The sequence below is a fragment of the Vigna angularis genome, chromosome 11 (genome assembly GCF_016808095.1).
Source record: "Vigna angularis cultivar LongXiaoDou No.4 chromosome 11, ASM1680809v1, whole genome shotgun sequence".
NCBI classification, from domain to species: domain Eukaryota; kingdom Viridiplantae; phylum Streptophyta; class Magnoliopsida; order Fabales; family Fabaceae; genus Vigna; species Vigna angularis.
This window is the reverse complement of record NC_068980.1, coordinates 1468668-1495959: the sequence shown is the minus strand read 5'-3', so window position 1 is coordinate 1495959 and position 27292 is coordinate 1468668. Positions and strand designations below refer to the sequence as shown.

Here is a 27292-nt window from a genome sequence, read left to right as displayed (position 1 = left end):
ACTCCGATGCTCAAGTTTGTCAAAGGCACTCTGATGCTCAAGTTAGTAATGTAACCGAACGGTAATTAATACATGTATATATTGCATCGTGGTCTGAAGTCATACCTGAGACCTTTATTTATATTGGTTGTAATGGGCTTTTACCTTTCGTGGGCCTAATGACGACCCAATCATACCTTAATTCTCCATTAGGGGCTTTAATGAGTCGTTTATCATTTACAGTCTGATCAGGGGCGGTCAGCCAAAATGATTGGCCTGATGGTTGGCTCGGCTGGTCGGCTAGACTAATTGGGCTGACGGCACACTCGGACGGTCGGCTCGAAAGGAGACTGTACTGTACCCAAGGTACCGTATAGTACATCAGCCCCCTAAGCCCGAGCATGAGGTGAATGATGCGAAGGGTTTTAATAGATGGCCCTCCTAGAAAGGACGGGTTCCCTGGTTGGCTTTCATTTCTAAGTCAGCTCTGCTGGTTGCTGAGTGGATGTAAGACAAAGAGTAGTGCTTGTTGAGGCCATTCGAGGCCGAGAATTTGAGGTCATCAGGGGCCAAGTTGACATCGAACATTTGAGGCCATGAAGTTGAGACCAAGCTATGGTCGAGAAGCTGATACCAATGGATGGCCGAAATTTTGAGGCCACTCGAGGTCGAGAGGTTGAGGCCAGGCTATGACCGAGAGGTCGAGGCCGTGTTGGCCGAAAGCTTTAGGCCTTAGGAGGCCGAGAAGGTGACGGCCTTAGGAGGCCAATGAATTTAGGCCATTCGAGGCCAACAGGTTGAGGACGAGGAATGGCCGAACGGTGGATGCCATTATAAGGCGGAAAGGTTGAGGCCGATGGATGGCCGAAAGCTTGAGGCCTTAGGAGGCCTGGACGTTGAAGGCCTTAGGAGGCCGAAGTATGCAGGCCACTCGAGGTTGAGTGGTTGCGGCCGAGGAAAGGCCGAACAGTTGAGGCTGCGTCAGGCCAAGAATTTGAGACCATTTTATGGCCGAATGGTTGAGGCCGCGTCAGACCGAGAATTTGAGGCCATTTTATGGCCGAACGGTTGAGGCCATCGGAGGCCGAGTGATTGACCTTTGAAACGCCCGGCCAAGTTGACAGGGTGTCCCGTTCATCAACTTGGTCTTTGTCTGGAGTTGGGCAGTAGGGGTTTTGCCAAGAACTCGTCGTTCACTGCCCGACCAAGCTGACAGTGGTTCATTAAAGAACTCGTCGTTCATCAACTTGGACTTTGACACGCCTCGAGCGGCAGGGTGTCCCATTCATCGCCTGACCAAGTTGACAGGGTGTCTCGTTCATCAACTTAGGTTGTCTGGAATCGGGCGGCAGTGGTTCTATAAGGAACTCGCCGTTCACCGCCCGATTTGTTGAGGCCCGATGGCCGAGACCGGATGACCGAGGCTGGATAACGGAGGCCAGATGGCAGATGTGCTTGAGGCCGCACGGCCGAATCATTTGACGTTGATGCCAATTTTGGCTATGTGCCTGGAGGCCTGGTTTAAGAAAGTACCTGATTACTACGGTCGAAGGGCTGAGGCCAGATTTTGCGGAACAGTAGGGGCCACGGGAGGCCGAGAAGTTGAGGCCTTTGGAGGCCGAATGGTTGGCTTAGTATCTGCGAGTTCTGAGAACTTGATGCCAGATTTGGCTAAGTACCTGCAAGGCTAGATTCGAGGAATTACCTAAGACCAAGGTATGGTCGAGCAGATGAATCCGAATGACCAATCATAAAAGCTGAGGCCTAATGACCAAACGAACTAGGTCGAGTAGCCGAATGGTAGAGACTAAATGGCCACGCGAACGAGGCTAAGTGGCAGAGCGGTCGAGACCGAGTTGTTGTGTTGACGAGGCCAAGCGTTAGAGGCCGAACGATTGACTGAATACTTGTGGTGCTAGTTTTGAGAGAGTACCTGAGGCCATCGTAAGGCCGAACTGAGGAGGCCACGGGAGGCCAAGAGGTTGAAGCCAGCGTGTGACCGACCGGTTGAGGCCAGCAGTGGTCGATTTGCGGCCAAAATGACTGAATGGTAGATGATGATAATGCTGGAGGCTAAGTTTGGCTGAAAAGGCTTGATGGCCGAGACCGAGCGATTGAGATGTTCACCTAAGATTCCCGAGAGCACTGCTCGCCCTTTCCTTATGGCTACAAACAGGGATGCACGCTCGGCCCCACAGTAGGCGCCAAAATGTTTCGGTGGTTGTCATCCCCCTCCTCCAAGCCGGGCGGGCGGGCACCTGTCAAAGGCACTCCGACGCTCAAGTTAGTAATGTAACCGAACGGTAAGTAATGCATGTATATATTGTATCGCGGTCTGAAGTCATGCCTGAAACCTTTATTTATACTGGTTGTAATGGACTTTTACCTTTCGTGGGCCTGATGACAGCCCGATCATACCTTAATTCTCCATTAGAGGCTTTAATGAGTCGTTTATCATTTATAGTCTGATCAGGGGCGGTCGCCCAGAATGATTGACCTGATGGTTGGCTCGGCCGGTCGGCTAGACTAATTGAACTGACGGCACACTCGGACGGTCGGCTCGGAAGGAAACCGTACGACCGGTACAATAACAATAAACAGTTTCAACATTAAAATTGTAAAATAATGTTACGCTATCATTTAATTAAAAATCATACCATATGATAACTTTATTAATTTTATAAAACAATTTTTCTTTTAAATAAATAGTAATCATAAAATTCACATATACAATGAACTTTGTTTTATTGACACGTATATACGGTACACCATTATCTTTGCCATCGCTATAAAATTAATTTTAGTTTTACTTATGAAATTGAGTAAATCGAGTTGTAATTTTTCAAATTTAAAAATTTTATAACCCATAAAATATATGTTTAATAGCTAAACATGTTTTTTTTTCAAATTTCAAATATTTTCTTTATATATTTAGAGTCCAGAATTCATTTCAAATTTTAAGAATTAAAAATATGATTAAACCATCTTTATATAACCCTTAACTAAGTCTAATGAATCTAGTCTCAAAAAGTTAAACATGTATAAGATAAATATATTTGGTTATAATTTTTTAGAGCTAGTGGTGATTTAATAATATATAATATTTTCTTTACGGTATGTGTGATGCATTATTATTAACAATACATAATCACACTTTAACACCAATATATAAAATTGGAATACAGAATAATCTTATAATATATATATATATATATATATATATATATATATATATATATATATATATATATATATATATATATATATATATATATCACCGTAAAAAAATATTTTAAAGATATCATATCAGTTAGAGATAAAATCGACTTAAAACCTAAGTAAGCAAAACCTTTGCTTTAAACATCCAAGAAAAAGATTTTTTATTTTCTTAATACTAATTGTTTTAAGTCTAAAAAAACTTTAAATTGTTAAATACTCATTACTTTTAAGTTAAAAAAAATAAAAGTTTAAAAAATATTTCATAAGTTAACTTTAGACTTTCCAAACTTTTAAAGTGTTTCTAATTAAGAATAAAAATATTTCGTATAAGTGAGGCCGAATTCATCTTATGTACCTCTACTAGTTAATTAGTGTTAACGTAACCTTTCATGAAAAAGCGTAGAAACAAAAAGACTCTCTTGAACATGTGTGCCATGATTTCCTTTTAGAATGCATGCATATGTGTGACACTGTTGTTCCATGTTAGCTTTTTCATTTATGTTCCATCACCTTCTATTTCATCTACTCTTCATAGCTAACTGTCTCTAAGGTTGGAGGATATGAAAAGGTAATCTGAATGAGGTCCTTTTTTCTGTCTAAAGGAGTTCATTGTAAAATATATGTTATTTTTTAACTGTCATGACATCTTTTTTGTTTGACTCAATGTAAACGTTAAATCGAATTTATATCAGTATGTATTAGTTTTAGTTAGTGTTATAAGTGACTGGTCAATTCCATGAATTACGTGCCGTGATGAATTTAAAAGCTGATTAGCTTGGTTGTTAGAAACTTCTAATATGTTGCTATGCTATTCTTATAGGTCATGTCAGTTGGTTATAGGAAGATACTAAAGTGTTTAATTCAGTGACATAGACTCTTGCAAAGTGGAAGGAGTTATAGGATGATTACAAATTCATACTATTAATTCATCTTTCAAATACTTAAGATTTCAAGGTTATTGCATAGTGGAAGGATAGGACGATTAGAAATTGATACTGTTCATTGATTTTTTTTTTTAAGTTTTTAACATTTTATTTAACTTTATAGATTATTTATATTATCAAATACTTAGATTTCAAGGTTAAATAGTTAATAATTTAAGTTATCATTAATTAAACTCAAATTTTACAATATCATATTATAAAATAAGATTTGTATTTATTTATATACTATAAATTAATCTAATTTATTGTAGATATAGAACTTTTAACACATTTTATCCTATTAATATATATATATATATATATATATATAATTTATTTAGAGTGTGATTAAATATGAATAATGTTAGATTTACAAAAAGAGAAGAAAATTAATAGGTGAAATACAACACTAATAAAATTTGAGTCTAAAGTTTGACACAATTCTTTATCTAAAACCTTCAAATAATGGATATTCATTTTTATATAGTATTTTATTTTCTCATTTCTATTCAATATAAAGTTAGACTCACACTTAAAATTCTAACAAATAAATAATCCTATAACGAGTAAAATATTCGTTAAGATAAAATCTAACAAATCCAATATCATGATAAAAAAAATAAATTTTAAATTTAATTTAATTTTACAAAATTAATATAAAATAAAACTTACAATTATGCATTGTAAATTAATCTTATTCATAAACCATATAAATCTTCCAACGTATACAAATTAAAATCAATTATAATCCTAGAAAGAATCTGTTATCAGTTTGATTTGTTAAAAAAGTATGGCGCTTGAAAACGAAAAGATATGAAAGAAGATCCAAATAATATGAAGGAGTTGGAATTTATCAGCAAATTACTATATGTATGTTTTTGTGCTGAAAATTATGAACAGCTAAAACCTTGCCTTTGAATTTATTAATACATTTAACTTGTATAAGTAAAAACTATGAATAGGGTAGCGAACAACTTATTATTTTCTGTCTGTGTTAATTGTTTTCTTCCATATTTAATGCTTGTTGCTTCTGTCTTTGTGACCCAAACCATGTTTTCCCAAAGAAAATGACAAAAACTTGAAAACAATGAAAGCAAAATATTTATTTCCCGAGGGAGTTTTGGGGTTGCTGCTTTTGCTTTCTTTGGTGATGGAAAAAAATAAAAGAAGAAAAAGTAAAGAGAGGTGAGAAAGTAACCTCAAATCAGATAATGTTTTTCTGTATTAGGTTTGAGCTGGAATCATGTGATTGCTTCGAAGTTATCTACCGTTCCAACCACCAAAAATAAAAGGAGAAAATAAAACATAATGTTTGAATAGTAGATAAACTTAATCATAACCCACATGACACCAAAACTTTAATTATGGAATGTGATATTGCAGATGTATCTGACAATAATCTTTGTCCTTCGTTGTCACAACATTCTGCAAACAAGGTTCACATCTTGCACATCAACAATCAAACAAAATTCAGATCAACAAATGGAATACAAATCTAGAATTCATCATGAAACAAATCTTATTAATAAAATTTTAATGCTATCCGTTTTGGATTATGGAATTAAGGATAATTTTTTTTTTACAAATTGTGAATTTTAAGTTTAGATTAAAGTTTTATTTTTAATCTTATTTTTTCATTGTTTGATGGGATAAGGTGTTATATACAGAAAACACTAAATGTTAAAATAAGTATTTATTATTTAAATGTGTAATAAATGTAATTAATTATTTTGATATCAAATATATATTTATAGATTTTAAAATAAACTTTTTATTGGGATAAGATTAATTAAAACTAAAGTATAATAATCTGAATTGAAATTGATATAATTATTTTAATTATTAATTTTGTTTGTAGTCTGATGAATCGAGTAATCATATACATTGTCTCTCGATATTATTGATAATCGATAAATAGACGACCATATTATACACTCCTTTTATTAGATAAAAATATGTCTAATTAAAATTTAATAAGATGCCTATTTAATTTACCCAATAGTAAAAAATATATTATAAACATTTCTATTGCTTATTCTTAAAAAGAAAGACATTCTATTAATTGTTATTTGACATCGCGAGCCCTTGTTTTACTTTTTCTGCCTGTCCTATCACGCTACAACTTTTTCGAAATTAATTATCTAACTTTTCATTCAAATAAATCATTTTTATTATAAATATATTATTAAAATTAGTTTTTGACATGTCTTAATTATACCGTGTTTAATAATGTAGAATTAATTGTATTAAATTCATTTTACTTAACTTTAAAATAATTGAACACTGAATTATTGGAACTGTGTAAAATGATAACATGTTTAACTAATATTTCTTTGTCCATAATGAAATAAACCTAGCATAAGGTTTTTCTTTCACCTCAATTCTTATAAGTTTATAATTATTATACGTTTTATAGCAATAGATGGTGTATTTAAGTAGTATGTGTTTAGAAATAAGGTACAGGCTTAAATTATATACGTGTAGAAAAAGTTATTACGGTAACAATCTGGCAATAAATAGTTTTTTATACTTAATAATTAAAGAAAGTTAAGAAAATTACAGTAAAATTAACTTGCATGTAGAAAGAAGAACTTGTATAGAAAAAACCGATTACGGGTAAATTAGCATTTTGATTTTTTTATTTATTAATAAATTCGGGAAAAAATAATTCTCGCAGCACTTTATTTAAGGAGTTAAAAAAAGTCAAGAAAAATATAAAAACTTAAAATATAAAGTAAAGAAGACTGGTAGAATCACTTTTATAATTCTATTTAAATTTATATTCATTTTGACAATCTTATTACTGATATTACAACTATATTTTAAAATAATAAATTGTCTGTTTGACCGAAATATATCTAAAAATACATTAATACTGTGTTTAGATTGAAATGTATAAGGTGACGTTTGAATATACGGAAGATTCTAATGTTATTTTTGTGAAGTATACCGTATACTCCGTAGTATTTGGGATTAATGGGTTGGACGCAATTACATTATAAATTTAATGGCATTCAGACACAAATAAATTAAATAAATGAATAAAAGGTAAATATATAAAAATAATAATGATATACTAATGAAAACATAAGTTTTATTCATTTATTTAAATAATTTAATTTTATAAAAAAATATTAAAATGATTAAATTTATAATATATATGTATATTTTTTAAGAATAAATTTTTTTAGTAGCTAAATTACTTAAATAATTAAATAAAAATCCTTTTAGTTATTTATTTTATTAATTAAATAAATAAATAATATTTTATTTATTAGAGAATAAAATTGTGTAAATAAAAATATATACAAAAGAAAGTTACGTAATTATGAATAAATACAAATGTACGTGACTTCGCTCGCGCGTCTCGCTTCGCATGCCACAACCTTTTCCTTTCCATTATTGTCACTGTACCTTTTACATCTTCAATTTTCTTTTTTCTTACTTTTTCTTTTCTTTTCGTATTTTTTTATTTATTTTCTTTTTCATATTTCTTGTTTTTTTCACTGTCAACTCAGCTGAGAATGGTCGTTGTGGCATGTGATTGGCCGTATGGCTTTTAAACAATTCTGTTAAAATTTTTGAAAAAATAATTTCAATTCAAAGTTACTATCTGAAATGTCTTATAATAATTACAGTGAAAATGTTTTAAAACTAATTTTTAAATAAATTATTAAATAATATGCTGTTTACACTTTTTGTTTACTTTTTTATTTTATATAAAAATATAATTATAAAATCATAAGTCACAAATTCAAACTCCTCGGAGAAAAGTTTGGAAAACGTTATTAACTTTATTTTGAGGTAAATTATTGTAAATTACTTTGTTGTATTTGAAAAATGTGACTAAGTTCATTTAACGAAATTATCTTTGTCTTATGAATGATAAATTTAGTCAGTTACTTCCATCAAATAAAGTTATAATTTACTATATTAATAATAAATTAACTGAATTATTTTTAAATATTTTACAAATATTTTTTACAAAAAATATTTCATGCAACTCGAATACGATTGAGAATTCAATTATGATTTTTAATACACATTAAATAAAAAAAAATTGAATAACATATAAATAATAAAATATGTAGATTTATTACGAGAGTTTTAAATTGGAGTAGTATCCATTAAATTTGTTTCTCTCTTAAAATATTCATCATATAAATCCACTTTAAAGAATACAAAAATTCCCTCTAAAATACTATCATACCATATGTTTGTTAGGCAGCTTAGTTCAATTAAAATGATTTATCAATTCTTACAAGGTAACTTTAATCATTCAAAGTAATCATTACAACGAAAAAGAAATAAATGCTTTAGCAGTATATAGTCATTAAATCATGGAACAGAAACAATGTAATTAAATATTTTAGTTAAAAAAAATTAAGACCAAACGTTATTTTATTCATCAACATTAATTAATTTTGTATCCTTATTTTAATATTGGATTTTTAATGTTTTTAAAATAAGTTATCAAATACATATCAGATAATTTTTTTTCTCGTGACCTGAATATAACTTGTATCTTAAAAATATTTATTACAAAATAGTCGTATAAATTTGTTGCTACTATATTATTATTTTAGTAAAGTATATTAATAAAAAATAAAACAGCATTTTAGACTACAGGCATACACATATAATTTCTTTAAAATAAGAGTAATAATTAGGAGAAAGAGTTGTCATTTTAGGAATTAAGAGGGACGAAATTTAAAAAAAAATATTGACAAGTTATAAGTCTGATTTATGAACTCACCAAATCACAAAAGTTTGCTTATTAAAAAGAAAAAAAAAAACGAAATTAACGGTTAAAAAGAAGAAGAAAATTTCACCATCAACCATTTTCTTACTGCTTATAAATTATTTAATTATTTCAATTCAAACGTAGAAGATGCAAGCAAAGTACGATATTAATATGATGCCCAATACTGTGCCTAATTTATTCTTACATTACACACAAATATACATATGAATAAATTTATAAAAGAGTAAAAATGAATTTTCAAAAAAATAAATCGTAAAATAACATTATTAAACAGTGACTTGATAATAGAATTTGTGTAAAAGTGATAGTAGTTATTACATAATGTTGCAATTTTTGGAAGAACAGATAAAGGTCAAATCATAAATAGAGAAAACAGTTAATTATAATATATAAAAGAACAGTACAAATGCATGTTAGAAAAATAAATTCCATATGAGGATGAGCATGTTTTTGCAAGAAAATTATGATAGTACTTTTTAGGTGAGAACATTTGTTGTAATGACTCTTTATACACAGTAACTTGTACCAATTCATGAGAAAAATAAAACGAAAAATTCCAATTCGACAATTTTTTTTGCAAGAAAATCGTGATGGTATTTGTCATCAAATTCCAACTAACACACACCAGCAAAAGTAAGTTTATAGAATTTATATTTTATAAAAAAAAAATTATGTGGATAATCTTAACTTAAATTAAAATTTCTTTATATATATTTCATGTTGATATTTAAGTAATTTACACAATTAAACACGTTTTTATTTCAATATGAACTAATAACACTATTTAACAAATTTTAAAAAATAATATTATTTAGTTAAGATAATTATATTAATTTGTTTTTAAAATTTAAAAATAAAAATATATCAAATTTAAAATAAGTATAAATTTTAATTTCAAATAAGGTTTAGACAGTAAAAGTATATTTAATCTTGAAAAGAAAAAAAAAATCTACCATTCAGGTAATGATATTAAACAATTTGTAAATAATGTAACTGTTATTTAGAGTTGTGAATTTTATTTACTTTTTGGAGTTCATAGAATTCAACTTAACAAATAGAAATACGACACTTAGTAATGATTAGTAGCGTATGCAGTTGACTCGTTGTTATAAAAGCATAAGCCTCTTTGTTAGGTATACTCTTTTATGAGATTATATGTCTGATTTTTTATAAATATTCATAGAAAAATAAACTTAAAATTGAAATATATTAATTTTTTTATAAGTTAGAATGAAAATATAGATTTTATAAAATGAAATGAAAATCATTCTTATCAACATACAAACTTGTTACTTTTAAATTTTAAATCTTTTTTATTAAAAAAAGGTGGTGTGAAAGGTATATTAGGATTAACAATAGACATCCACTTTTTGTTATCCAATTTTAAGGTCTTAATGTAAAGACTTTTTGTCTTCTAGTAAATGTACTAATCCATAATGTGTGGTAAAGAGATTTCTTTTATGAGCTTTTTTATCGAGTAAGATTTTAGTGATATTAAAAAGTTTTGAATTTGCATGTGAGCAAGATAAAAGGTAATTACAAATTAAGATAATTACAAATTAAGGTGATTACAAATTAAGGTAATTACAAATTAAGAGTTCGTTTGAAATTCTTAATCATTTATGTAAAAATATAATTGGAGTGAGGAAACATTATAATAATTTAAATGCACATTAATTAATAAATATAAACAAAAAATTGATTGAACTTTTTTTTCTCACTCATACATCGTATTGATAGTTGGAGTAACATTAAATTGGAAAGACTAAAAATCAATATTAATTATCCTCACTCAAATTGTGGTTTAGTCAATCAAAATTTTCAATTTAATTCTTCAAGTTATCACTTGAGTATTAACCATATTCCCTTATTGATATATGTAAATGATAACAATTTAATAACTAAGTTAATTAAGTCAAAAATTTAAAAATATCTATCCAAACAAAAATCCTAATAAACAAATCATTAATTCTTTAATTCACTCAAACACTATATTCAACATCAAAATTCAATATATTTATTTTCTTATATGAATAATATTATTTTATCTTTTATATAAATATATACAACATTAATTAAAATAATTAAATTATCTTAAACCTTTTTATTTATACTTGAAACACTAAGGTAATAAAAGAAATGACAGTGATTATTTTAACTGTTCGCAACGCTTAAAGAACCAATATATATATCGTCAAAATAAAAAATGTAACATTTTTGTCTTAGTTAAAGAATTAAGAAAAGAAGAGGTCTATTGACTCAGTTCAAAGCAATCGAGGCGTATAATTTTGTTTAGACAATAAAAAAAAGTGATAAAATTTTTAAAAAGTTATGACACGAGTTCTACATGTAATCGAAGCTATAAAGGGGATATTACATCGATTATGTAGACAATCAAGGTATATGGTTCTGTCTGGACAGATTGATAGTTGAAATGTCGATTTGCAAAAGAAATATCAGGTTATATGATCTCGATTCTGCATACAATCGAGGTCTGTAATCTTGTTCAAATAGATTAATAATTGAAACATAAACTTTAAAAAGGAATATCAATGCTTATGATTTCGATTTTGAATATAATTGAGATGATATGTATGATATTTTTCTAACTAAGACATATATATATTTACGTAAATTTCAAAAATATCACTTTTATCTTTCATTTTTTCAAAATTCAAAAGATAATAGGCACGTTAATATATATATATATATATATATATATATATATATATATATATATATATATATATTACTAGTGTGAAAACAAGTCTTTATACTATATCTCATAAAAAATGTCGGATGGGTCAGCTATCAACCCGTAAAAAACTCTTAGAAAAAGTTAAAATTATTTATTTTTTAAATTAATTTAAATAAATAAAATTAGTTAAAAGATTAAATATACTAGTAATTTAGTTTAAAATTTCATCTGTTCAGTAATTTTTACTACTATTAGAGAAATATATATTTTTTAAATAAGCTAACAATATTAAAAGAAAGATAATTTTATTATTTAAGAATGTTAAAACCTTATACAGTCGTCGGTAAGAGTTTAAAGTTTGAGTTTTTAAAGTAATTTTTATTTTTTTCAGAAAAACCACCTTACCAATTTCTCCTAAGATGTTGAATCGGTGGGCCTGAAGATCGAAAAGCAAATCCTTTAAATTTAATGTTTTAAGCTTAAAAGGTTTCTTGTAGCATTTAATGAAAGCTAAAGACATTCTTTTATTTAAATTCCTTTCACGATTTGTTAAAATTAATTTAAAAGAAAATACTTATCCGAGAATTCTCTGCTCCATTTATTTAGGTGGTGAAAGTAAAAAGCAAAAGATAAATGGAGAATTTAAGAAAAAGATACCGTTGAAGTCTTAAATTCAACTGCCCAAGTTAGTTGGGTCTCTTCTCTTCCTCACACTGCTTTCTCTTTATCTTATCTAACAGTCAATCCTACCAGTATTCTCTTTCTCTCACTCACTCCACATTTCGCATAAGAAACAAATAAAATACAATAAATGACAATAATATATATTTAAATAACCTTAGCGAGTTCCTTCCTTTGTTTTTATATTCTTAAATCCATTCTTCGCTACGTCTCTTTCTCTCTTTCTCTCTTCTTTCCCACACAACACAAACTCCACCATTTTAATCTCTTCTTCCAACACATTCTCCATTATTCTTCTTCTTCTTCTTCTTCTTCTTCTTCTCCAATGGGCGCTGACATGTCGAACAATCCACCACCCACTTCTCACGCCAAAGACTTCTTTGCCTCCCCAGCTCTCTCTCTCAGCCTTGTAAATTCTATTATTCTCAGTTTTTCTTTCTTTCCTGTTATGTATGTATATATATATACACATGTTTTTCGTGTTTTTTTTTTGTGTTTTATCTCTCTCACGGCTCTCCCTCCTGCATTCAAGGCTGGGATTTTTCGCCATGCCGGTGTGGCGGCGGAGGCCGAAGCTGCCACTTCGAACATGGAGGTGGAGGAGTGGGAAGACGGGAGTGGAGGAGGTGAAAGGCTGGAAGAGATTAGCAGCGAGAATTCCGGCCCCACGAGATCCAGATCAGAGGATGATTTTGAAGGAGAAGGTGAACACGAGGATGCTGATGCTGATGCTGACGGTGACAGAAAGAAAAAGAAGAAGAGGAAGAAATATCACAGACACACTGCTGATCAGATCAGAGAAATGGAAGCGTTAGTATAATAATAATAATACAATCTCACTGTTTTACGTCTCTGCACCATTAAGCCTGAGTTCGCAAACATCATTAACACATTCTCTCTTCTGTCCCAGAAAACTCTTTACTAATGATTCAAATTCATTAAAAAATACAAAATTTTATGGCTTTATTTTCTGTCTTTTTAGATGTTTTACAGTTCCCAACAAAGTGTGGTATAACGTGTTGAGCTGAGTTTGGATTATTGGCATTGATTAATGGAAGAAAATACAAAATTTTCTTCCATTTTTGCTGAGTTTCTGTCATTCCTCCTGCATATACTTCTATATATAGGCATCGTCATCATTACTGTTACCAGAGAGAGAGAGAGAGAGAGAGACAAAAGCTATAGTTAGTATTTCTTAATCGAGAACCCTTTGGAGTGGTTTTCTTTGCTCGTGTCATTAGATATAATCAGTCATTGATTTAGGTTCACCTATAAAACCAAGCAATGATTTGCAAGCGAGAGTTATCAGTGGTGACTTTAAAGCATGGCTGCTCAGTTTGTACCCTACTACTGGCCACGGTTCATAAGAAAATTATTGATATCATATGGTTAATAAAAGGACGATGATGAAAAGCAAAGCTTGAAATTCTTAGCTTTGAACTGCTTTTGCTTTATTTCTTTGTTTTATATTAGGATTCTACACCTATGAAACACATGATGAAAAATTATATTTTTAACTTTTAAGCTGATTCTTCCTAAATCATTTCATATTTCAAAATAAAAGTATTATATCGGCACCTTGATATCATGGATGGGTGTTCTTGTTTGTGTTACATTCTTGTTTGATTATTTTAAGCCCTATTTGTTGGAAAACTGTGCCTATAAAATAAGTGATCAAGAGAAAAACTGACATGAATGTAATGTTGTTTTACAGGCTTTTCAAAGAGTCACCACATCCTGATGAAAAGCAGAGGCAACAATTAAGCAAGCAATTAGGCCTTGCTCCAAGGCAAGTCAAGTTTTGGTTCCAAAATCGTCGAACCCAAATCAAGGTAATTAATTTAATTAAATTTATTCACTTACTCACAAACCCAGGTACTCCGTTGACTCTAGTCCAGTTTTTGATAATTTTTTTGGTACCTTTTTAGCTTATTATGTATACATAAGCGTTGGCTTTTGCAGGCAATACAAGAGCGTCACGAAAATTCTTTGTTGAAGTCAGAAATAGAGAAACTAAAGGAGAAAAATAAAACCTTACGAGAGACAATAAACAAAGCATGTTGCCCCACCTGCGGCGTGCCCACCACAAGCAGAGATGGAGCCATGCCGACCGAAGAACAACAACTACGTATTGAAAATGCCAAACTCAAAGCCGAGGTTTACTTGTTAATTTACGTTGTTAGTTTCCTTATTTTCTTGATTATAAAACAAAAGCTAACGTTGAAAAGATTTACACTCTCACTCATCACACGTACTGTTTGTAGGTAGAGAAGCTTCGAGCAGCTTTAGGGAAATACGCACCTGGGTCAACGTCCCCTTCGTGTTCTTCTGGCCATGACCAAGAAAACAGAAGCTCTTTGGATTTTTACACTGGAATTTTCGGAATCGACAATTCAAGGATAATGGATATAGTCAACCAAGCATTGGAGGAACTGATTAAGATGGCTACCATGGGAGAACCATTATGGCTACGTAGCTTCGAGACTGGTCGCGAAATACTTAACTACGACGAATATGTGAAGGAGTTTGCAGTTGAAAACTCAAGCAGTGGAAAGCCAAAGAGATCCATTGAAGCCTCAAGAGACACTGGAGTTGTTTTTGTGGATCTCCCTCGGCTTGTCCAAAGTTTTCTAGATGTGGTAAGAATATATAACATACCTATATGCATGTATATGTTTTTTTAAATCATAAACATAATCTTGAAGAACCATATGAATATTATGATGTCTCATTAAGTAAACCGAAGCTTGTCTTAAGAGTAGTACTTCATGACTCGTGAAAATCTTGCAGAATCAATGGAAAGAAATGTTTCCATGTTTGATATCTAAGGCAGCAACAGTCGATGTTATATGCAACGGAGAAGGTCCTAACAGGAATGGTGCAGTACAACTGGTAAGAGGAAAATGTTATTACCGTTTTTCTTCTTACATGGTTTCTGTCAGTAATTAATTCTCCTCCATCAAACACTGAATTCACCGTACCACAAACTGCACACTGAATTTTATTGCGATAATAATGTAAAAAAGTGATGAACTGCATACCTACACCGGCTGCTCGTGTTCCACGTGCCTGCAAACTATGTTATATTATATTAAATTCACCGGGTCCTACTTAGTGAAAGGTTTGATATAATATTAAAAAGTTTAGGCAGTCACGCTCAATCGTTTTCGTTCAGCCAAATGTTTTTAATAAAATTTATTTCCCGTTTCAATCGAGAAACAACTCTTCAAACGTGGATTTATTGTTATGGAAATTTATTTTCTCAGTGGTCCACGTCCACCCATTGAAAACAAGAGAAGAAGATGCTTTCGAGCTACTTCCGTACATTTTAACGTTTTGTCTTAAAGTTGTAAATGTTTAAGGTAAAAAGCTTGAGTTGCATGAGTAAACATACGCTTCCACTCACAGAAATTACGGTTTCATAACCCCATGCTCATGCAATGGTCTTCTGTTTCAAAGTGCGAACTTTTTTTTGGCGCCTTTCAAAATACGACCTTTATTTATTTATATCACACAAAGTATAGAGACAAAGTCGCAGAAGGTTTTAAAATGATAGTAACATAATATACTCATGTACTATGTATAACTGTTGCCATTTTCCAATGTGTGTGTCCAGCTGGAATCTCTTTCTCTGTCTCTTTCTCTTACGTGTCCTTTATGAAAAGAGTTATGGTAAATGCCAACAAAAAAAAACATAAATCAGTGTTTAATAGCTTATACCCCACCATGCATGAACAGAGAAAGACGATAATGACCTTGTCGAAGTTCTAAATTGTGGACAAGACTAAAGCTTTTACCCAGTACTAAGGTTTTAATTTGACAAGAAACTATAAACCTTAATTTTGTATATATTGGGTGCAGATGTTTGCTGAGCTGCAAATGCTCACTCCGATGGTGCCCACAAGAGAAGTCTATTTTGTCCGTTTCTGCAAACAGTTGAGTGCTGAGCAGTGGGCAATCGTCGATGTATCCATAGACAAAGTAGAAGACAACATTGACGCGTCCCTCGTGAAATGCAGAAAACGCCCTTCCGGTTGCATTATTGAGGACAAGTCCAATGGCCACTGCAAAGTATGTACAAGTCAAGTCATACATTGATTCACACTTCTGTTACATTCGGACCCATGAAAATTTCAACCTCAATATTTTGTTTTTAGGAAATGCATTCGTCGTTATAGTCGGTGCAAAAACTAATCAGTGAGAAAATTAAATAAACTATATGGGTACAGAAACTAGGTGGTACCATTAGGAATTTCGTCGGTGGTAACATAATCATTACTTGAATGAAGCAAAGCTATATATAAAGCTGTTATGTTAATAAAATAAGGAAGACAGTTGATGTTTTGTGATCAAACATTTAGTTAGAAGAACAGTTGGTGAAGTGGATTTGGAGTTATTGAAGTAAAAAAGGAAATAGAGAGTAGACTAGGTATTGATCTTTGTTTTGTCTTTAGGTAATATGGGTGGAGCACTTGGAATGCCAGAAGAGTGCAGTTCACTCCTTGTATCGTACCATTGTGAACAGTGGCCTAGCCTTTGGAGCAAGGCATTGGATTACGACTCTACAACTTCAATGTGAGCGTCTGGTTTTTTTCATGGCAACTAATGTTCCCATGAAGGATTCAACTGGTGAGTAATCAATTCTTACAAGTTACTTTGTTTAAGATTACTTTACTAAGAAGCATCTACAAATAAAGAGTGCTGCATGCATGACAAAATGTTACTTAGGTGTTGCCACATTGGCTGGGAGAAAAAGCATTTTGAAGTTGGCACAAAGAATGACATGGAGTTTCTGCCATGCAATTGGCGCATCAAGCTTCCACACATGGACTAAGGTTACAAGCAAAAACGGGGAAGACATAAGGATAAGTTCTAGAAAGAATTTGAACGATCCTGGTGAACCTCTTGGTTTGATACTGTGCGCTGTTTGTTCTGTATGGTTGCCAGTCTCACAAAATGTTCTGTTTGATTTCTTGAGAGATGAAACACGCCGAAGTGAGGTACCACTCTTGTCTTCTTCCTTCTTAATCTTTTTTGTCAGTCTTGGCTTAATAAATTTATTGGCTAAATTTGCTGATACTTATCATATATATATTGTCTAAGTGGGATATCATGTCAAGTGGTGGGACAGTGCTGTCCATTGCAAATTTATCCAAAGGACAAGACCGAGGCAATGCAGTTACCATTCAAGTAAGTTGTTTCGGTTCAAATTTCAATACTTCACGAAATGAAAATGTGAACTGCATTCAGATCAAACTATGGTGCTAAGTGAAATATGGGATTATTTATTCCACAGACAATTAAATTGAAAGAAAACAGTGTGTGGATACTACAAGATAGCTGCACAAATCCTTATGAGTCAATGGTGGTATATGCTTCTGTGGACATTACTGGTATTCAGTCTGTGATGACAGGATGTGATTCAAGCAACCTTGCCATACTGCCTTCGGGATTCTCTATAATTCCTGATGGCCTCGAGTCAAGACCATTGGTGATTACTTCAAGGCAGGAAGAGAAATATACCGAAGGAGGATCTTTGTTTACAATGGCATTCCAGATCCTGACTAATGCATCTCCCACAGCCAAGTTAACAGTGGAGGCTGTGGACTCTGTCAACACTCTTGTATCTTGTACATTGAGAAATATCAGAACATGCTTACAATGTGAAGAGGGCTAGTCAAAATCAGATAATCAATTGATAGAGAGTCATAGACAATAATCCGCAGTGATGATCTTAGACTCTCTATTTCTTTTTTGGATAGTATTCGGTTTGGCAAAAATAGCTTGCGTTTGTTTTATTCATTATTCCATTACCAAGGAGGCTTTGGTCAAGTATGTATATCTGTATCTGCAGTTCTGTAGGTAGAAAGAGAGACAAAAAGCTTTTAGAATTTAGATTTTAACTATGGCGTGTATAGAATTATCATTTGTTAATTCCTTATGCAGTTGGTTTTTTTTTTTGTAGCTATTTGATTATTCATGCCTTACATGGTTTGGTTTGATGGCTCAGAAATTATCCTCTTGAAATGGAAGAGAAATGATAAGTTATTTACACCCAATTTCTACTTTATGTTTCCGTAGGAAGCAAACTTACGTTACTGTTTGATGAAGCCCAAATTATAATCATGCAGAACTGTGGATGTTTGGTTCATAAATCCATTTGATGATTAAGATAGGTTTGTAAAACTTAAAACCAACCAAATTTCAAAGATAGGACTCGTCGGAACAAAAAGAATGTAAAGAGTTTCAACTTCAGAAAAATAGTATTCTTCAGAACGTTACTTCGGCACAAAGTGCTGATCAGCAAACATAATTAATATTTTGAAAAAGAAAAATCTGTTTTTGCTTGCTGCTTCTCACCTAGAACTAAATTTATGCAACCTGCATTGCTGACAATGTTAATAGCCTTTAAATTTACATGTGGGAATTCTTCCACACAAAAAATGGCAACAAGCACATCCCAGAAAGTATGGAGGCAATACAGTAACCAGATCCTTTTTTATAGGTCAGCATCCATCACTCTTTCGTCTCATGCACGTGCCATTATATTTTATCTAAACCTTTATGCATAATTTGGTTGCCATTAGCATCTAGTCACCCAATTTGCAATTCCCCCTTTCAAGCTCTTGTCCGAAAGCTTAAAACAATTGCAAACTATGGACTAACTCTAGGAATGCCTTGTAGAAAGTACAGTAAAATCAAGTCCTATATCACTATAGTGTGCGGAATAAATAGGAGAGGGGTAAAACATTGAAGAGAAGACCTTCATTGCGCCGTGAGCCAATTAAAGGTGAACTTAGAACCATATTAACACAAACATTAAAGCATCAATCAAGTTTGAGTGCTTATCACTTGTATGATGTTCAACATACATAAATTTATCCTACTTCCACAATCACACTTCCATATCAAAACTTATCAAGATCACTGCATTTGATCCACGTATTTACATGGCAACTATTTAAGAGCTTTCATTTTATTGACTACAGTACTACGTGTAAAAGTAAAAAAAAAAAAGTCTTGCTTTCTTGGAGATCAAGCGATGAGTTGGATAAAACACTTGGAAGGGAAAATTCAGAGCTTAAGAGGGAAGTTAAACTCAACATATTACGATGGATATTTGGCCATCAGAATCATAATCGAACATTTCATCACACACCTTCTGTCACAACAAGTTCTCAAAGATAACAACACTGCTATAACGCCACATTTGAAGATTGATCAAAAGCCAATGGGACATTTCATCAAACATTCAGAGGGATCCATAAACGATAAAAGCTCTCACGATAACAAAATTAACAAAAACCATATATCAAACTGATTTCGTTAGCACCAACTTCTCCACTCCCAGTCCCAGCAAGTCTCACTCTCATTTCATTGCTGTATGGAATTAAACAATAAAATTTCCTGAATTCTCTCAATCCTCCGAATTACCATAGAGCAAGAGCAATCAATTAAAGCAAAAGACGATTATATATGATAGCCGTAGTTAGAATGATAAGAATTGCACATATAAACAGTGCACTAACACGAAAGAGTTGCACCATGGAAATTACAACACACAAAGCGGAAAGAGAAAAAAAAAAGATTGGATAAAATACGCATGAGAGTGAAATTGAGGAGAGTCTAGGACTGAGACTCGGACCCGAAAGACTCGAAAGACTCGAAATCGATGAAAATCTCTTCCCGCTGAGAGGGTTCGTTGGAACGCCGTTGGGGAGCGGGGAGGGCTAGAAAAGTCTTGGTCTTGCTGATGGGCCTGGTCTTCTGGAGCTGAACGATGTCGCCCACTTTGAATTGGTTATCTGGGTCGTGGGCCTGGTACTTCTTCTTCTTCCTGAAGCGCCTCTTGTACTTTGGGTGAATGGCCACCCTGACCACCTCCACAGCCACCGTCTTATCGCTGCTGGAGCACACCACCTTTCCCTGCATTGTCTTCATCGCTTTTATTTGAGGGACGGAACACGGCGGTGCCCATTGGGGCCTAACCACGCCGGAATTGGGTTTCGAGAGAAGGTTCGAGCCATGGGAGTGGCCGGTCAGAAATGGGGTTGAGAGCTTCGGAGGGAGCTGAAGAAGCCACATTTCTTATCCGTTTCTTGCACACTCTTTCTCTGTACTTCATATTTTATCTCCTTATCACTCTCCCTTTCTCTTACATCTCCCACTCCCTTGAAACCCAACATATAGATGGGCCTAAAGCCCAAACAATTAACACCTTATTCGCGAACAAAAAAATAAAATTGGTTTATATGTACAACCAAAGTTAATAAAACTATTAGTGCAAAGAAATGTTTTTCTTATAAATATATCCATGTTAAGAAATTATTTCATAATTCTTATTGCCCTCTTATTATCTACTTAAATTTAATCGAACTGGATTTCAGTTAATAAATTATTGAACTCTTAACAATAGTTTTGTTTATTTTTAACTATTTAAAATTGAATTAATTAATTCACCGCATAATTTAAAGATGGTCCGACAATTTTTGGAAACTCTAACGTTAACTTATGTTATTTATTTTCTTACAGAGAAAATCTAAGAGGATAGGGTTATCCATCTCGGAACCACGTGGCATGTCATGAGACTTCCATGGTATGCACAAGGAAATGGAGATGGTGACGTGGCAATTTGATGAGATTTCTGTAACATATGAAGACCAATGTAACTGTGTGTGAAGCACAAAGCGCATAATGGCTTCTCTGGCAAGCTTGGCTGTTGTTCAACCATCCACTTTGAAGGGTCTTGCTGGATCTTCCCTTGCTGGAACTAAGCTCTCTTTGAAGCCCTCTCAAAAGAGTTTCAGAGCCAAGAATTTCAGGTAAACCATTTGTAATATCATTACTCTGGTAGAAGAAGATTATTAAACTATGAATTATAAATCAATATGCATGTGCACGGGTCTTCCTTTTCGTTTTATGTGTTTCTGGAAAACGAAAAAGAAGGCTTCTGCAGATTTTAATTGCACGTGAAAGCTACCATTTTCAGGAGTGGTGCTGTTGTAGCAAAGTACGGTGACAAGAGTGTGTACTTTGATTTGGAGGATCTAGGCAACACTACAGGCCAGTGGGACTTGTACGGCTCCGATGCACCTTCACCCTACAACCCTCTTCAGGTTTTTGTTTCTTTTTACTATTTGTTCATTAATGAGATAGCTGGAAATGCATTCAGTGGCAGTTGAAATAAGTATGAAAAAGTCAAGCATTTGCATAATAGTAAGGGAACAATTAATGGTTTGAGCGAAGAAACAGTGTAGGATCAAGGCATTGAAAGCAATAGTGGATGGTTTCATTCAGCTCTGTATATGTTTAGGAGTGGCTACAATAAGCTTTTATGCACTTACACAACTTAGTTCCATTGAAAATTCAAACTTATATTATATCTCCCTCGTTGATATGGATTTGCAGAGCAAGTTCTTCGAGACATTCGCTGCTCCATTCACAAAGAGGGGATTGTTGCTCAAGTTTTTGATCCTGGGAGGTGGTTCCACCCTGACATACTTCAGTGCCACTGCTTCAGGTGACATTCTACCAATCAAGAAAGGTCCACAACTTCCACCAAAGCTTGGTCCCCGTGGCAAGATCTAATTTAGTTTCCAAGTTCCATCTGTTTAGCTTCTTTCCTCCCTCTTCTTTTGAACTGAACGTGTATATCTCTGCTTGCATACAATGTTTAAGAAAGTCTAAAGCCTACTTCTATTAAATCATGTTTATTTCTGGTCCAGAAATAGTGTTTGCTGTATAGTGATGATGATTTATTTATTTATTTTCATGGATGGCCTAACAGTAAGGGATCACCTCACCGGTAGTAGTGAAACTCAAGATCTTTTAATGCAATTGATGTTATGAGTTAAGCTATGAGTTAAGCCGATTGGCCATGTTTTACTAACATACTCGATTTGCTTGGGATGATTCTAATTTATAGAAAGCAAAACTTGAAGATGTTGTATGTTACGCACGTTGGCCTGTGACATCAGTACAGGATGGTCTCTACATTAACACTGTCACAGTCACAGAAAGGAACGGTGACTTGATGACAGGTCACGGGGAGGGACAAACATGGATGACATTTGTGCTAGGTATCGTCAAAAAACCACGACTCAGTACTACCAGACTACAAATCCTTCGTATAGTGAGGATGCCATATCTCTGACCATGCTTCAAAGCCATTAATTTTGTATGTGCATTCCTATGTGAAATGAAATAATTGATCAGCAATCCAACAAACGCCTTTATGAGTCTAATGCACTTTTAATGTCGTGCTGTTGGGCTTCTCGTGGCTCCCAAGTTCTCAAGATATGACATCTTCTTGCTGGTCACTACGTTAGCAAGTTTTTGTGGCTTCGTATCCTCGTCTTTGCATAAGTCATCTGAGGGGTCCTTCTTCAACGTTGAGTCTTCTTGATCAGAGCCCCAACCCATGAAATCTGATAGTGTCATTGAACCAGGTGCTTCAGTGGTAACCTTCTCCATCTCTTCTTTAGGAGGCCTGGAAATTGAGTTTCTGCTTTTTCCTGCTGATATATTATGACATTGAATTTGGAAATCTGCTTGGAGTACATCATCTATTCTTGAAAGAACAGTAAAGGCCAAACTCTCCAATATTCTTGAATAGCTTTCTAAAACAGCTTGCCCCACATCCTGCCAACATAACAAATACTCCTTCGTTTAAATTAAACACAATAAAATCATTCTATTGAACGGCCCTTCCAACGTTGCCAACAAAAACTGAAAAGGAATCCAAATATGTTGTTGTGTCTAGATCTTAAGATCAAACGAATCTCTTAGGCAGTTCATTGTAAGTAGAGTGTGTGCAGATTTTTTTAATTGATCAGACAGTGTGTGTATAGATATTGGACAACTAAACTCAGGGACATACTCTTACCTTGTTGTATTGGATTTTGCTTATATCCAGTGAAGATTGAGGAAGGCCAGGGAAACGGTGCTTTAAGAGAAGTAATATGGTTTCTGCTCTCTCTTCAAATAGTTCTCTTTTTTCGATACTCACTCCAGAACCCCAAGTAGATTTTCCATCTTTGTGGTTCATCTTCCGCTTCCAAATTACTATGGATGCTTCAATTCTATTCTTGAGATTCAGAATTTTATGCTCTGATGATAAGTCCATGGTTGACAGGAACTGGTCAGGATCAAAAAATTCAACTGTTATGCTCCTATAGATCGAGTCGCCTAGACTTGCTCTTCCATTCTGTAAATGAAGAAAAGGAAAAAAGAAAATAGATTATGTATTACAATGTTTCTCCAGGTGCTAACTATAAGCTTTCGTTGGTTCTTTTTGTATCACCTTGGGTAGGGAGTCAATATAGCTTTCAGGGATCTCAATTTCTGATAAAATTTGGGCATTTATTGCCATGGCTGCTTTAAGTACTTGATTCACACAATCTTTCTGGTAATGCAGAAATTTTCTAGCCGATTCAGATAGACCGTCTGCCGGAACCTTAGGAGTAGGTAACCACCACTTATCATCATTTTTTTTCTTTGAGTCTGGATCTGAATCATCTGAATCTTTTGACACATAATAGAACTCGGTTTGATCTTTGAAGTTATCCAGACATTCCTGTTCATCATCAGAGATTGCTCGGGACAATTAATAGTCAATTTAAACCTACAAGAGAACTATCACATTTAGCTCAAGAGATAATCAGGATTGATGATCTTACAATAAGCATTGCATCAAGCTTGCGCAAGGCAGGGATATTCATGTGAAGATCCGTCCTTTGTCGTGTCGTCATAATCTAGCCAATGAAAAACCCGGTTCTATCATATAGATAGCAGTTATGATGATAGAAAGAATAACACAGATACTCTTTATATAGAAATAGAGAGAAAGAGGGTTACCTCCATATTTGTACCATCCTTGGACTTTTGCTGTGAAGGAACCATTTCAACAACGTAATCTGTGACTGATAGAAGCCAATCAATTTCTTTTTTCCATTTTGCTTTCCTTTCTGCCGGCATTGGTTCCAGCCGTTTTTGTTCACCATAAATAGAAGCTGCAGTTTCAGTGAGATAAGAATTATCAGAACATATCATGATAAGAAGCTCTCAAAGAAAGAAGTAATGCCATATTGCAAAAGTTGTTGATTACAAGTCAATGGGTATAGAAAGAATGCTGGAAACAAAAGTCAACTTACCAGCAAGGTTTGTAAAAGCATTTGACAGTGCCAAAGCAGACGAAACTCCCTTTCCACCACCGGACATGTCCTCACCCAACAGCAGTTTGGCAAATCTTTCCTTCATCTGTTCCATTTCTGAATTAATCCCAGCCATGAATGTCAACTTTTCAGACAAATCCATTAAAAGTGATGAACAGAATTTGCTGGTATGTTAAATTAGACATTTTGAAATGAAAGGAGAGTTGATTATGAATTATAATTGTTAAATATTGTTAAATAGTAATAGTGATAGTAATGGCATTGACCTTGCAAGATCTTCTCTTTGGCTTCCTTTGCTGCCAATTCCTCCTTGGTTAGCGTCCTTGCTTTGGGAATCTTGTCTGAATCATTAAGAGGCTTTGATCCTTGACTTCTTGAAGAGGCTGCACCATCCTCTGTAGGTTCCAATTGGGTAGCAGTATCAATGCTGAGGCTCTTGGTATGCCTTCCAGCGCCCTCAAATATCCCTTTGAAGTTAAACAATCTGGTCCTGCCACCACCTTCCTGATCTTGGTCTCCTGCTTGAACCATGTTTCCTCTTCTTTTTTTATATTTCCAAGAAAAGGTTAACCTTTAAGGTGGAACAAAACATGGGGTGTCCCAGAACCTGCAGGGAGAGGTAGTGGGAGAGAAGGAAACTAGCAGAGGGGAAGCCAAGGCAAAGAATGGAAAAGGAGTTGTATTTTCTTTTTGGAGTTGGTGAGTTTGAGAAAAGGGTGGAGGTGGTTTTTTTGTTTGTTTTTTTGTTAGCCTTTCTTTTTTGAGCTGGATTCTTTGAACGTGGGGTGCATGTTGTAAGAAATGTAATGGGTTTAAGAGTGAGAGAAACAAAATTTGCATTATTTTTGTTTTGTTTGGGGAGCTTTTGCTCTGGAATGCTGAGGGGAAATTGGGTGGTTCTTGACTAAGGTTCTAATTTAAACGTCAACTATAGCTGAAGACCAGGGAAGACAGACATGCACGCTTAGCCAATCACAAATATTATAACATTCCTTTCTTTAACAATCACAAATACTAATAGTTGTTTAAAATGAAATTTTATATTTTGTTAAACAGGTTTTAAGTCCCTCTAAAAAACATTAAACATATATTAATTCTTATAAAATGGGTGAGTTTTTTATTTTAGCTCCCGTACAAAATTATTTTGTTTTTGGTTTTATAAAACTGTAATTTATTTTGGTGTTATGGCCCAAAGTCCATCACTTCCCATTACTTAACGATTAAATATATATATATATATATATATATATATATATATATATATATATAATTTTAAATTATTACATTGTATTATTTTTTATTTTTTAAATTAATTCCTCATACAAATAATAAAACTATATATATTTAATATAATAATGTAATGTGTTTTCGCCTAATAATATAAAAAATAATAATAAGTTAAAATTGGTTTTCCTTTTGTTGTGTAACTTCGTTTAGGGATGATTTCACAAACAGAGTTGAGTATGAGAAAGAAATCGTTGGTCTAAACCAAACACTTCCATTGTAAATGGAATCCGTGGGCGTGCTAATGACTTGCCCAATGCACAGTTACATCCAAGAAGAGCTCACCAAGCGCTTCAACCTCTTCAAACTCTGGCACTTTCCCTCCTTCGCCGCCTTCGCCCAAGCCCACGGAACCTCCGTCCGCGCCGTCGTCGCAAATGTCAAAGTAGGAGTGGATGCCGCCACCATCGACTCCTTGCCCAACCTACAGATTGTCTCCACCTACAGCGTCGGATACGACAACATCGACCTCCGAAAATGCAGAGAGAAAGGCATTCCCGTCACCAACACGCCCAACGTTTTGACCGACGATGTCGCCGATCTCGCCGTCGCCCTTGCCTTGTCCCTCTTCTGCACAATTTCTCACTCCCCTCGCCGTAATTCTGCTCCTCACCTCACACCAAAGGTTCTTCACTCACCCTTTTTATCAGTAATTTTTTATTTTGTTTAATTATTGTGCGCTTGATATAGGGGTTTAGGGTTTACGAAAAGTGTAATTAAATTAAATTTGATTTTGTGATTTGCACATTTAGCTTAGTGGTAAAGCAGTTGGAATTATTGGGCTGGGAAGGATTGGGTTGGCGATTGCGAAGAGAGCCGAGGCTTTTGGATGCTCCATCAGCTACCATTCGAGAAGTGTAAAGGCAGAGTCTGGGTATAGATATTACTCTAACGTTCTTGACTTAGCCGCTGACTCTGAAGTACTGGTTGTGGCCTGTACCCTCACGCAAGAAACCCGTCACATCGTGAACCGTGGAGTTATGGATGCACTGGGCCCAGATGGGATTTTGATCAATATCGGGCGAGGCCCGCACGTGGATGAGCCCGAACTTGTGTCCGCATTGACCGAAGGAAGACTGGGTGGTGCGGGCCTTGACGTGTTTGAGAAGGAGCCAGAGGTGCGTGAAGAGTTACTAAGGCTTGAGAATGTTGTGTTGACTCCTCATGTGGGGAGTGACACTGTGGAAACTTGCATGGCAATGGCAGATCTTGTGATTGCAAACTTAGAGGCAAGCTTCCTTGGCAAGCCTCTTTTGACTCCAATCATTTGATGCTGCTTTTCTTCACATCACTCGTTCACATTCACTTCGTTCTTGCTTTAGATTATGAAGTTAATCAGCTGGTTTTATTAAACATTTTACCTAATCTTTTAACTTTCAATTTAATTAATTTGTTAGATTCTTTTTACTAGTTTTGCTAATTACTTTTTCCGCTGTACTAAGAGACGTCATGCTGCACTTCAACGGAAGATTTCCATACACAAGTTTATGTTTGCATGAACAAATTTAACTATTCATGCGGGTTTGCTAGTGAAAAAAACAACTGACAGTCTTGTTCGCATTCGGCGATT

At 33.8% G+C, this 27292-nt stretch overlaps 5 protein-coding genes across 5 annotated transcripts; 3 read left to right on the top strand and 2 right to left on the bottom strand.

Moving 5' to 3' along the window:
• The first annotated feature begins 12434 nt into the window (after nt 1-12434).
• Nucleotides 12435-18226, top strand: LOC108334372 (homeobox-leucine zipper protein GLABRA 2). Its single transcript, XM_017570172.2, has 11 exons — nt 12435-12674; nt 12798-13075; nt 13980-14097; nt 14228-14422; nt 14530-14904; nt 15056-15157; nt 16127-16336; nt 16720-16894; nt 16994-17265; nt 17369-17455; nt 17562-18226. The coding sequence occupies exons 1-11, from the start codon at nt 12591-12593 to the stop codon at nt 17940-17942; spliced, it is 2277 nt and encodes a 758-aa protein (XP_017425661.1). The 5' UTR covers nt 12435-12590; the 3' UTR covers nt 17943-18226.
• A 1493-nt stretch (nt 18227-19719) lies between these two features.
• On the bottom strand, nt 19720-20392 carry LOC108333415 (30S ribosomal protein S17, chloroplastic). The gene has a single exon (XM_017568847.2). The coding sequence runs from the start codon at nt 20348-20350 to the stop codon at nt 19892-19894; it is 459 nt and encodes a 152-aa protein (XP_017424336.1). The 5' UTR covers nt 20351-20392; the 3' UTR covers nt 19720-19891.
• A 534-nt stretch (nt 20393-20926) lies between these two features.
• On the top strand, nt 20927-22119 carry LOC108333976 (photosystem I reaction center subunit VI, chloroplastic). Its single transcript, XM_017569513.2, has 3 exons — nt 20927-21087; nt 21255-21381; nt 21674-22119. Exons 1-3 carry the CDS (start codon nt 20960-20962, stop codon nt 21851-21853), a joined length of 435 nt encoding a protein of 144 aa, XP_017425002.1. The 5' UTR covers nt 20927-20959; the 3' UTR covers nt 21854-22119.
• A 20-nt stretch (nt 22120-22139) lies between these two features.
• On the bottom strand, nt 22140-24969 carry LOC108333978 (rop guanine nucleotide exchange factor 12). The gene is made up of 7 exons (XM_017569517.2): nt 24705-24969; nt 24418-24534; nt 24122-24276; nt 23944-24018; nt 23568-23840; nt 23151-23471; nt 22140-22906 (listed from the first exon to the last, which is right to left on the bottom strand). Exons 1-7 carry the CDS (start codon nt 24967-24969, stop codon nt 22517-22519), a joined length of 1596 nt encoding a protein of 531 aa, XP_017425006.2. The 3' UTR covers nt 22140-22516.
• An 886-nt stretch (nt 24970-25855) lies between these two features.
• Nucleotides 25856-27008, top strand: LOC108333975 (glyoxylate/hydroxypyruvate reductase A HPR2). The gene is made up of 2 exons (XM_017569512.2): nt 25856-26347; nt 26475-27008. Exons 1-2 carry the CDS (start codon nt 25946-25948, stop codon nt 26991-26993), a joined length of 921 nt encoding a protein of 306 aa, XP_017425001.1. The 5' UTR covers nt 25856-25945; the 3' UTR covers nt 26994-27008.
• The last annotated feature ends 284 nt before the right edge of the window (nt 27009-27292 follow it).